At 33.9% G+C, this 13504-nt stretch overlaps 1 protein-coding gene across 4 annotated transcripts; it reads left to right on the top strand.

The window, feature by feature from the left end:
* Nucleotides 1–10: 10 nt before the first annotated feature.
* Nucleotides 11–11940, top strand: LOC127162327 (uncharacterized). Of its 4 annotated transcripts, XM_051105118.1 has the most exons (6): nucleotides 11–68; nucleotides 1265–1324; nucleotides 2348–2407; nucleotides 3647–3755; nucleotides 5575–5691; nucleotides 11560–11940. In XM_051105118.1, the coding sequence occupies exons 1-6, from the start codon at nucleotides 33–35 to the stop codon at nucleotides 11820–11822; spliced, it is 645 nt and encodes a 214-aa protein (XP_050961075.1). In that variant the 5' UTR covers nucleotides 11–32; the 3' UTR covers nucleotides 11823–11940. The 4 variants fall into 4 exon arrangements, with proteins under 4 accessions (XP_050961075.1, XP_050961076.1, XP_050961077.1 ...); XM_051105119.1 differs by lacking the exon at nucleotides 1265–1324; XM_051105120.1 differs by lacking the exon at nucleotides 2348–2407.
* The last annotated feature ends 1564 nt before the right edge of the window (nucleotides 11941–13504 follow it).

The raw sequence follows: 13504 nt of genomic DNA, 5'->3' as shown, positions 1-13504 counted from the left end.
TTTGACAGATGAACACACACACCGTTACTGAGATGTCAAGACCCTTCCCAGAAGCAAGTTCAGAACAGGTATTGTGTCATTTTGGTTGAGTGTGCTTACATTATATCTGCAAAATAGAAAGTTGACAGAGACTTGAGGTAGAATTACACACTGTTTAACAGATAACACACTGCATTGTGAGGACTGAGTGGTTTGCCAGAACATTGAAGTGTGTAAATTATTAGTGAACAGTAGGCATATACAGTATCTCACAAAAGTGAGTACACACCTCACAATTTAGCAACCGCTTTAGTATATCTTCTCATAGGACAAGTTTATCTAATAGTCTCATCAGACCACAGGACATGGTTCCAGTAATTCATGCTCTTGTTGGTTGTCTTCAGCAAACTGTTTGCCAGCTTTCTTGTGAGCCAGCTTCAGAAGAAGCTTTTTTCTGGGACGACTCCTATGCAAACCGACTTGTTGCAGTGTGCGGCGTATGGTCTGAGCACTGACAAGCTGACCTTCTACTTCTGTAACCTTTAAAGCAATGCTGGCAGCACTCACACGTTTTTTTGAAGCCAGGTTCTACACCTGACGCACAGAACATTATTGATCAACCCTTACAAAGCCAATTCCGAATGAAACCCATCGTCAACTCTGTTTCAGGGTGTTAATGAACCTCTAATAGCCTTGGCCATCTTGGAGAGCAACAATTCTAATTCTCATATGCTCAGAGAGTTCTTTGCCATGAGATGCCATGTTGAACATCCAGTGGTCAGTATGAGAGTAACTGTACTCAAAGCATCTAATTTTAACTGCTCTAATACAAGATACACAAGTTTGTATCCCTAGTTTGTCCCTTGAGAAGATATACTAAAATGGTTGCTGGGTATACTCACTTTTTGTGAGATACTATAACTGTCATAATGTACTGTTAAACCGCTCTGTCTTTTCAATGCAGTGTGTTGTCAGTGACATCAATAAGGCTTGGTCATTGTAGCTTTATATGGTTGAAAATTCTGTACCAGAAAAGGCATAAGCAGATGTTAGACATAAAACAACAATTTTCAAACACCCCTTTAATGCAGTATTTTGTATTTCAACAGTAATGTAATAAAGAAGGGCTCAGTTAGTCCTGGGTGGTATAACCAAATATCTGGATCTCAGTACTTTTTTTTTTTAAAGAGTCAGACAGTTTTTTAAGAGTCAGCATATTATACCCCCCCTTCTTTAACTTGTGCAAATATTTGATCAATATTTCCATTCATTCTCTCTTTGACAGATGAACACACACACCGTTACTGAGATGTCAAGACCCTTCCCAGAAGCAAGTTCAGAACAGGTATTGTGTCATTTTGGTTGAGTGTGCTTACATTATATCTGAAAAATAGAAAGTTGACAGAGACTTGAGGTAGAGTTACACACTGTTTAACAGACAACACACTGCATTGTGAGGACTGAGTACTAAAAAACCAACAAAAGATGTTAAATAAATGTATGCATCTTAAGCAAACATACTGTATCTGAAAACTGAGTTTAATTTGTATCTCTACCCAGAAATGAAAATTGTCGTCATTTATTCCAGTTTTTCCGAATTCAATTCTTGATTCAATTTTCTCATAAGCTTAATTGATTTGGTCTAAAGAGAGAAGAATTTTTTTTTAAGACTATAAAATGGCTACCAATAAATGTTGGTAACTGCAGTTTGACTAAAAGTATTGACTACAAGTTGACAAAAATGCAATGACATTTTGTTGACTAAAACTAGACTAAAACTATGAAAGACTCAAATGACTAAAATGTGACTTAGACTATTAAGCTTTTCGTCTCAAGATAAAGGCTAAGACTAAATAAAAAATGGCAACTAGCTTACATAACGCTTATTAACAAAAACAAATAAGGTGAAGCATGGCATACACCACATGCTGTAGTCTATTATATACCGACTAATAAATTACAGAACCTTTAGCAAACACTGAAGAATCGAATAAAATTATTTAAAGAAAGCTTCCATAGCGTAACGTGAGGTAAATGACAAAGCATATCAAAAAAAAGTAAAACTAAACTGGCTGTCGGTGACAGTGTTTGCATGTTTTTTTTCCCACAAGAATACCAAAATTTAAACTGTGGTTTAAGATGCAGTCTTTTACTTTACTTTAGCTTGAAAACCAAATCCTCTGTCCGCCATTGTTTTCTCAATATTCATTTTAACTCGCACATTCTTAAAAAACTATCGCAGTCTAGAGCCCTCCAGTACTTTTTAAGAGTGCCAGTTTCACGACATTTTATAGTGTTTTTCTTCCTCCTTTAGCTTGAGCAAATATTTGACATCAATATTTATGTACATTCATTCTCTCTTTGACAGATGAACACAGAAACCGTTACTGAGATGTCAAGACCCTTCCCAGAAGCAAGTTCAGAACAGGTATTGTGTCATTTTGGTTGAGTGTGCTTACATTATATCTGAAAAATAGAAAGTTGACAGAGACTTGAGGTAGAATTACACACTGTTTAACAGACAACACACTGCATTGTGAGGACTGAGTGGTTTGCCAGGACATTGTAGTGAAACCATAGGCATTTTAGTTTTACCAAACATGAACCAGATAACACACTGCATTGTGAGGACAGAACAGTTTGCCAGGACATTGTAGTGAAACCATAGGCATTTTAGTTTTACCAAACATGAACCAGATAACACACTGCATTGTTCTGGCAAACCACTCAGTCCTCACAATGCAGTGTGTTATCTGGTTCATCTTTGGTGTAACTAAAATGCCTATGGTTTCACTACAATGTCCTGGCAAACTGTTCTGTCCTCACAATGCAGTGTGTTATCTGGTTCATGTTTGGTAAAACTAAAATGCCTATTGTTTCACTACAATGTTCTGGCAAACCACTCAGTCCTCACATTGTAGTGAAACAATAGGCATTTTAGTTTCACCAAACATGAACCAGATAACACACTGCATTGTGAGGACTCCTCACATTGTGGTTTGTTTCCCAAACATGAACCAGATAACACACTGCATTGTGAGGACTGAGTGGTTTGCCAGAACATTGTAGTGAAACCATAGGCTATACCATAAGTGTAGCATATGCATGTGAGTGCTTGATGCTTTATATTAAAGATTTAAAAAGCTTAATAGTCCTTGAATCTGGTGTCCAAACAAGCAGCACTGCATTTAGTTTAGTTTTAAAAGAGGTCACGAACTGCCTTGTTCCTTTTGTACTGTTCTCTGAGGTCCACTTATAATATTATCAATATTTTTACATCAAAAAACATAATTTGGAAGTAATAAGCTATTTTCCGTCTTTTAGTTTCAATCTTTCTGAAAATCCTGCATCGAAGTGTACCTTGTTTGTAAACTAATCCGCAGTAAAGAATATATATGTGAAAAGATCAAAGGAATTTTTATTTCTTAGTTCATGACCCCCTTAATGTAAATTGAAATAAATAATTTTGAAAATCCATGTTTCATTTTAAATATACAAAGTTGAAAGTTGATATGCTCTTAGTTGAACTGACAACGTAATATATTGTGGACAATTTTAATGCTTTAAAAAAAAAGTTTGTATTTCCTTTTTCATACTTCAATTGAATTCAGTTGTTGAAAGTAAATTAACATTTTCTAACCCACTCTTCTTCCCTGCCACTGAATAGTGTCACAAACATGACTTTGTTCATACAAATGTATCATGCCTGGACAAGTGCAGAGTATGCATGGGATCGGGGATATCATCTTTCAAGTGGATTGGTGTCAAATGTAAAGGTCAGTTTGAGCTCATTTTTGAGGCTATGCTTGTAAGACTTAATTTGTTTACTTGTCAAAATGTACATATCTAGCTATTGTTGTTTAAAAAAAAATAACACATTGATGTTAATGTATACCCTGTGCCGGTACCATTAGCGTTACCATTTTTGAGATTTGAGACACTTTGATTAGCCAATGGTAAATCTGCAAATGGTATTGTTTCTAGCCAGTCCCAGGGTCCTCTCTTGATGAATACTGAAGCATTTCATTCTAGAACAAAAAGCACAGATGAAACCACTGATGAAACAACGGGTGAAGTAACAGAAGACAAAGCAGGTGATAATGGGAAAAATTACTGTTATGTATGCCTAAAACCTCAGTCCAAACTTGCCAGACATTTAGAGATGCACAAGACGGAAGCTGAAGTGATGGAAGCTCTAAGTTACCCAAAAGGGTCAGTGAAAAGACGACGGCTTTTGGAGAAGTTGCTGAACCGTGGTAACTTTCAGCACAATGTTGAAGTTCTGAAAAGTGGAACAGGGAAAATCAAATTAAAGCGAACTTCCAAGCAGTCAAAATTTATTCACTGTGTGTATTGCAAAGGAATGTTTTCCGCAAGGAGTTGTGGAGACACACTCGCAGATGCCATTTCATGCCAGAAAGAACTTCTGGTGAGTCAGTGAGGGCCAAAGGCTTGGGCTTGGCCACAACGGCAGAGACTGTCTTCTCTGAAAGCATCAGTCAAGGAGTTTGGAAGCTTCTGGACCCTATGAGGCAGGACGATGTGACAACGGTTGTTCGTAATGATTTTGGCATTTTGCAGCTGGCACAAACCCTATACAACAAGCACGGACATGACACTACAAAGTACGAGTATATTCGGCAGAAGTTACGCGAACTAGCTCGAGTCTTGTTGATTTTGCGTACCGACTCCATATACACAATTGAAGAGGCAGTCAAGCCTGGAAATTTTCTCAAAGTTGTGAAAGCTGTGAAAAAAGTGTCTGGTTTTGATGAAGAAAACCAAACTTACGCAGCACCAAGTCTTGCTCTAAAAATAGGGCATTCATTGCAAAAAATAGCCGATATAATTCATTGCAGGGCTCTGATGACGGAAAACAAAGACTTGATGAAATCCACTGAAGCATTCAAGTCCCTGTACACCTCAAAGTGGTGCGAGCTTGTGTCACACACTGCCCTGAACACCCTTAGCGAGAAAAAATTCAACAAACCATTAACCTTGCCTTTCACGCAAGATGTACAGCTTCTTCACAATCACCTCCAACAGGCTGCAAAGGTTGCCCTCGACAGACTGAAGGAAGCAGCATCTCCCCAAAGTTACGCTGAGCTTGCAAAAGCCACTCTTGCTCAGGCAATCATTTTTAATTGAAGACGTGCTGGGGAAGTGCCCAAAATGCGTTTAAAAAACTTCACTGAAAGGGACACAAGCCCACTCCATGATGATGTGTCCTTGGGATTAACCAAGTTTGAAAAGAAGCTCTGTGAACACTTTCTAAATGAGTGGAAATAAGAGGCACCATGGTCGGAACACAGCAGTTCTCTTAACGCCAGACATGGTGGAATCTTTGAATCTGCTCGTCAACAACAGAATGAAATGTGGTGTACAGGATACCAATGTCTTTCTCTTCGCTAGACCGCAATGTTCCAGTTACTACAGGGGTCAAGACAGCTTGAGACTCCATGCAGAAAAGTGTGGAAAGTCACTTGATGACATCCAAATCGAAGGTCTGCTAAAAAAAATTCCAATACCAGACCCAAAACTTTCATACAAGAGTATTGCATTCTGATTAAATTTATAAACTTGGTATGATTTCAGATGAGATCCAGTTAACTGATACTGAGGATGACGCGGATGGTGAATCTGCTTGTGCCAGTGCATTAAGCAAGCCAAAAGAGATTTCAGCATCAACATCAGAAGCCTGTCTGGATGGAGGTAATTATAATGCATTTCCTTATCTGCCTTAAAAATAAGGTAGTGGTAGTAACCTGTAAAGTGCAACTTGACTTCTATAGAGAACACACACAGACTGTTAAGAACTGTTAATTAGCGATACTGCATATTGGTGGCAATATCAACACACAAATGTGATCTGTATTAAAATACTAATAAATTAATGAGTGAGTCTTAACCCTAAAAGTTAAAAGTTTAAAAGTCTACACATCTGTGCATTAAGATAATTTAGATTATTAAGTTAAGTCTATATTTTGGTAATTTACTTTTTATTACTTAATAAAAAAAAAAGAAATAACAATATATCTGGCGTTTGTTATAAGTTTTATTAATGACAAATGTAATGCAAATTTGTTTAAAAAATTGTAATGGCTTCCACTTTGGTGATAATCTGTAGTGTGTACTGTGAAGTTTCATCATAGTTTATTTTTAGCAATCAACATAATTTAACTTCATAGAAACTGCATTTAAAGTTATAATTTTTGGATGTTCACACTTTTGGACTTTTTCATACACATAGGCTTTTGTGTATGCCTTATTAATTAGTTTAGTTTCAGATGTTTAGCTTTTGTTGTGTTGTTTTTTTTTTTTTTTAGCACAAATGTCACCCACACTGAACATTTTTATAGTATTGTAGCATAGCAAAAAGTTAATATGCAAGGCATGTGGAGACCAAAAAAAGATGCATGAATGCAAGCCAGAATTTGTACACAGGTTGCTGTGAGTGTAGTTACATTTTATATAATATAATATTTCATATTATTAACTGTGAGGCTGTTGCCACCCATAAAAAGCCAATTCATTTGCGATTGCTATAAAATGTTGGTCAGTCTTTCTTATATGTACACTTGAATGTAACAATGATGATTTTTATTAGTGACTATTTTATACAAATTTAATAAATTACAACAATAAAAGTAATCTATCTATCTATTAAGGTTTTCAGTCTGAAATAGTTTGAAGTTTAAAAGTTTGAATGCAGTCAGATAGATAGATAGATAGATAGATAGATAGATAATAGTTAGAAGATAGATAATAATAGTTAGAAGATAGATAGATAGATAGATAGATAGATAGATAATAGAAGATAGATAGATAGATAGATAGATAATAATGGTTAGTAGATAGATAGATAGATAATAGAAGATAGATAGATAGATAATAATGGTTAGAAGATAGATAGATAGATAGATAGATAGATAATAATGGTTAGAAGATAGATAGATAGATAGATAGATAGATAGATAGAAGATAGATAGATAGATAATAGAAGATAGATAGATAGATAGATAGATAGATAATAGAAGATAGATAGATAGATAGATAGATAGATAGATAGATAGATAGATAGATAGATAGATAATGGTTAGAAGATAGATAGATAGATAGATAGATAGAAGATAGATAGATAGATAGATAATAGAAGATAGATAGATAGATAATAATGGTTAGAAGATAGATAGATAGATAGATAGATAGATAATAATGGTTAGAAGATAGATAGATAGATAGATAGATAGATAGAAGATAGATAGATAGATAATAGAAGATAGATAGATAGATAGATAGATAATAGAAGATAGATAGATAGATAGATAGATAGATAGATAGATAGATAGATAGATAGATAGATAATGGTTAGAAGATAGATAGATAGATAGATAGAAGATAGATAGATAGATAATAGAAGATAGATAGATAGATAGATAGATAGATAGATAGATAATAGAAGATAGATAGATAGATAGATAGATAATGGTTAGTAGATAGATAGATAGATAATAGAAGATAGATAATAATAGTTAGAAGATAGATAGATAATAGAAGATAGATAGATAGATAGATAGATAGATAATGGTTAGAAGATAGATAGATAGATAGATAGATAGATAGATAGATAGATAATGGTTAGAAGATAGATAGATAGATAGATAGATAGATACATAGATAATGGTTAGAAGATAGATAGATAGATAGATAGATAGATAGATATATAGATAGATAGATAATGGTTAGAAGATAGATAGATAGATAGATAGATAGATAGATAGATAGATAGATAGATAGATAATGGTTAGAAGATAGATAATGGTTAGAAGATAGATAGATAGATAGATAGATAGATAGATAGATAGATAGATAGATAGATAATGGTTAGAAGATAGATAATGGTTAGAAGATAGATAGATAGATAGATAGATAGATAGATAGATAGATAGATAGATAGATAATGGTTAGAAGATAGATAATGGTTAGATAGATAGATAGATAGATAGATAGATAGATAGATAGATGAGTTTGAATGGGTTTAAATGGATTAGAAATACAGTACATAGAAGGGAAGTTTGATTGAGGCTCAAAGGATTCTGGGGATTTTGACAGTTGGAATTTGAAAAGTGCTGGCTCATTTGAACATTCCGTAGATATTCTAACTACTTTCTCTAGGCCTTATTACACAGTGAGTTGTTGCCCTGCCTGCCTCATATTTGTCATTAATCAACTGTAAGAAATTCAATTTAATTCAAGTTTATTTGTATAGTGCTTCTCATAATGCAAATCGTTGGAAAGCAGCTGTACAGAAAATGTAGGTTTCTACAATATATTTAGTAGATTACTAGTGGCGATTACTTTGTCAAGTTGATGTACATATGGTATAGATGTATGTTAAAATCAGTAAATGATGTAATCAAACAGATGATGAACACTATTAATAGTAATTAATTAGGGCTGCACGATATTGGGAAAATACTGTATGCCATATGCAATATTGTTGTTGAAGAAATGATATTTCTTGTGATATAGCATTTTTAGAGAAATGCTTTTTTAAATTATTATTATTATTATTATTATCTATTTTTTAAATCATGATTATACTAAAATAAACAGGTAATAGATATTTGTCTGTCATCCGAATTAAATCTAATTCAGGCTAAAAAAACTATTTCAAGTAAGTTGCAAACACTTAGACATTAAAACACTATGAATTACTTAAAACCTCGGCAGATATTCTGATTTCTGGTTTGCTGTTACCATAGACCTGCAAACACAAAATGAATTGCTTTCAAACATTCCTTTTTATTTACATGTAACCATACACTCAAGAGCATCTTTTAAACAAAATATTTCCTTGCCTTGCCTTTTTTTTTTTTTTTTTTTATAAAAATAAATATTATTAAACACAAATTACATAATAAAAAATACTATTAAACAAAAAGTTTACTGTTAAACTTCAAAATGTTAGGAGCATCAAAAAAAAAAAAAAAATTAGTCGCACACAATTTCTTGTTAGTAATGGACCGATCTTGATTATTCATGGCCAATTCTGATTGCCGATATTTTACAAGCAAATGGGCTGATTCTGAAAGCCTTTTTTTATATATTTATTTTACGGCCTAAGCAAGGGACAAGAATGAATGAAAATATGAGTACATGAACAAGATGTTTATTTTCTCTATTATAGGTACAGCCATTTAAATTAGAGACAACCACTGCATTTTTAAACAATCTACAGTATAAATAACAAAAAATAAATGACACAGTTCTTTCTTACTCGTGTAGATAATAAATGCAGCCATAATCAAAGTAGGCTACGAATGATACAGAGCATGATACAGAGTTATAGACAACTACAAAACTTAATATAGCCCACATATTAATAACAGCCTAGATATTTTATGTAGCCTAATTTGCAAGCATTGGGGAATTGCTCTGTAAACACGGGGTATTTAAATTGTATTTGAATGCGCGTGCATGTTTTATTTTTGGTTTCGTTTTAACGATCGTGTGAAACTCTCAGCAGCGCTGTGTGTGCATTCTACAATACAAGAGATTACTTTAACAAAACCATTTGAAAGTGGGAGGACACAAACAGGATTTTGAAAAGTGTGTCTCGAGTGGAAATTATGCCCCTGCGTGAGTGCAACTCTGCCGCTGAGTTATCATTTGATGTGAATGTATGCCGCGTTGTACAGTAGCCTATATTGAGACTGAAGCGCCAAAATATTTGACAGAATGTGCGCACTGAAGCACGAAATATAGTATAGTATATAAGCCGACTGTGGAGACCTTTTAATTGTCCACAATAAAAAATCGTCATATCACACACCCCTAATTGCAATGCAGTTTGTGCAGATCCGGAACAGAGGTTAGTTCAGAGGGAAAAAAACGTCCGGTTCCTAGTTCAGCAGAGCACAGTGTCAGAGACAGAGTAATTGACGGCTAATATTTCAAATCTTCATTAAAGGTAATAATATAAAGATTAAGTTTAAATGGTTGTAATGTTGGAGAGAACAGCGAACCTGTCACTGTATCAGCTCACAGCAGTCTGTGAAAAGTTTTGTAAAGAAATGAAACCAATTAAATGTCATTTATCACAACTCTCTGCGATACCAATATCGCGTATACTGTTATTACGATAACGATAATTTTTCAATATATCGTGCAGCCCTATAATTAATAGTATTAATAGTAATGTGTTGCAATCACACTTACAGCAAAAATGTCATAGTGCTGAAACTATATTTTAATTGAGCTGTATTAATGCACATTCCCTGCCAGTTCTGTGTGAACTACGGCATGCAAAGTTTGAATTTATTTATTTATTAATATCCTGAGATTGCGGCACACAAGAGAACAACACAGTCTGAAGTAGGCTACTGTAGCTGCTCACTTAAACAATCTTACTCGTTTCAATCTGCTCAACCTTGGTGATGTCAGTGCCCTAAATGATGTTATGATGGATGATTTCACATCCAGAGATGAGAGATTGAATAATGAAGTTACTAAACAGGAGGAGTCCAATGAGAGTCTGTTGTATGAAAGGTGTGCAAAAAGTTGCGCTGCTCTCGCTATAAGGTAGTACTGTCACGGATGCATGTATGAAATGCACTGAGACGAGAATTTAATAAAAGTTCTTTAATAAAATCCACACAGGGTAATCCAGACAGGAAGACAGGTGAACACACATCTAACTTAACATTAAGATTGCACAAAACACACGGAACTGAACTCAACTTAAATAAACAGGATAAAGATACATAGACAGGTGTGGGTAATTTGTAATTGGTGCAAAATATGGGCAACAAAGGAAAAACCAAACTCAACAGACCAACGGGGGTAAAACAATGGGCAAAACCATCACAGACAGTCCAAAAGGGTTTGTGTGCCATTACTCCCCCCTTCCGGTAGGCGCAACCTCGCACGTGTGTGATTCTTATTTCTTTGACCTTGGGAGTATGGGGTTTATACATATGGGGTTTAGAAAGTTCAGTGGCGTCTCAGTGTGGCTGGCACTGAGCCAGAGAGAGACGTGCTCTGCACTTGTAATGTTATCACAATTATGAAATCCTAATGCTTATTTCATGTTTCAGACATTTAAATGCACACAGGTACTATTAAAACAAAACAATTAAAGTTTGTAAAACACACACAAAAGTAGATATGGCTGTATATTAGCACAGCTGTGATTAATATATTTAAAATAAAGTATCAGACAATAATAAATACATCGTAATACTATTACACGGCAAAATAAAAAATATATATACAGTACAGTAGAAATTACAGTAAAACTGTAAAATTGCAATACTAATATTTACATCTTGATTTTTACCATCAAGCTTTAATTTTAACAGTTTCCAGAGTGAAGTGTAGCACTGTTTATTGTGTTGTTTCATTAAAAGCAGCCAGCTCATAATCCTGTTTCTCTGTGTGACTTTTATTGTAAGCATTTTTTTAAAACCTCTAAACTGTGCATGACTTATTACTTTACATGCACTTATTAACATTGTATAAAGCAAATTGTAAAAGTTAATGACAGCAGTTCACAGTACTTTGCTTTGTTGTTTTTAGTGACTGGAAAAGCTGGACATCCTGACACCACTAGGAAGAGAAGAATCCAGTGGTCAAAAGCAGAAGTTGCTGCTGTGCTAAAACATTTCAAGCACCATATCGCCAAAGGACATTTGGCTTCTAAATCTGAGTGCCTTCAGTGCAAAAATGCTGAAGAGCCTGTCCTGAAAAACCGGTCTGTACAAAACATCAGGGATTTCGTGAGAAACCGAGGTGTTACACTCAAAAGAAGAAGTCTGACAGTTAGTTCGTCTGAAAGTTAGTTAATCTGAAAGTTAGTTCATACTTGTAGTGCTGTTTGCAGCCTAGTTGTCAGAGATTGTTGCACCAGTTAAAACAGCTATACAGAAATAATTTACAAAAGAGTCGTAAAATCTTCATTATTAAAGGATTAGTTCACTTTCAGAACAAAAATTACAGATAATGTACTTATCCCCTTGTCATCCAAGATGTTCATGTCTTTCTTTCAACAGTCTTAAAGAAATCATGTTTTTTGAGGAAAACATTTCAGGATTTCTCTCCATATAGTGGACTTCTATGGTGCCCCTGAGTTTGAACTTCCAAAATGCAGTTTAAATGCTCTAAATGATCCCAGCTGAGGAAGAAGGGTCTTATCTAGCGAAATAAAATAGTTATTTTCTAAAAACGTTCTACAATTTATATTCTTTTTAATCTCCACACAGACTACACACAGAACTAGACAAGACGAGCATTTGAGGTTAAAAAGTATATATATTGTTTTTTTTTTTTTGTTTTTTTTTAATAACCGATCATTTTGTTAGATAAGACCCTTCTTTCCTCGGCTGTGATTGTTTAGAGTCCTTTGAAGCTGCATTTTGGAAGTTCAAATTTGGGGGCACCATAGAAGTCCATTACATGGAGAGAAATCCTGAAATGTTTTCCTCAAAAAACATAATTTCTTTAAGACTGTATAAAGAAAGACATGAACATCTTGGATGACAAAGGGATAAGTACATTATCTGTAATTTTTGTTCTGAAAGTGAACTAATCCTTTAATAATGAAGATTTTACGACTCTTTTATAAATTATTTCTACATAGCTGTTTTAACTGGTTGCAAAATGTTGCAAAGTGTTGTTTCTTTCTTGCTGCTGTTGTAGCTTACATACACTACTATTCAAAACGTCTATTCAAAATCTTCTGCTCACCAAGCCTGCATTTATTTGATCCAAAATACAGAAAAAAACATAATATTGTGAAATATATTTACTATTTATTTTAAAATGTAGTTTATTGCTGTGATCAAAGCAAACTTTTCAGCATCATTACTTCAGTCTTCAGTGTCACATGATCCTTCAGAAAATATTTTAATATAATATTTAAAACAGGATTTTTTGTCTATTCATCAAAGAAACCTAAAAAAGTTTTTAACATGATGATGATTAATATTAATATTATTAATAATAATAATGTATCTTGAGCTGCAAATCAGTATATTAGAATGATTTCTAAAGGATCATGTGACACTGAAGACTGGAGTAATGATGCTGAAAATTCAGTTTTGATCACAGAAATAAATGACATTTTAAAATATATTCAAATAGAAAATGGTTATTTTAAATAGTACAAATATTTAAAAATGTTACTGTTGTTGCTGTACTTTGGATCAAATAAATGCAAGCTTGATGAGCAGAAGAGACTTCTTTAAAAAACATTAAATATATTACTTTTCAAAAACTTTTCACTGTTAGTGTACACTTCTTTAAACTAGTTTTGAATGAAATTTTACATTTCCTGTACTTGACGAAGCTGCTTTCAAAGAGCAAACATACATTTTTAGTCATCAAATTGAAACAAACAGGTTTCTCTTTATTTGTGCTGTTTTAAAAATGTGTTCACATTGACTATTTTAAAACTGTTGTACTAAGTCCAAAATTAATGTTGCCATCAGAGATGTGTCTGTGTCTGCTTCATTAAAAATCTGTC

The sequence above is a fragment of the Labeo rohita genome, unplaced genomic scaffold (genome assembly GCF_022985175.1).
Source record: "Labeo rohita strain BAU-BD-2019 unplaced genomic scaffold, IGBB_LRoh.1.0 scaffold_893, whole genome shotgun sequence".
Classification (NCBI taxonomy): Eukaryota; Metazoa; Chordata; class Actinopteri; order Cypriniformes; family Cyprinidae; genus Labeo; species Labeo rohita.
This window is presented reverse-complemented; position numbering and strand designations above follow the sequence as displayed.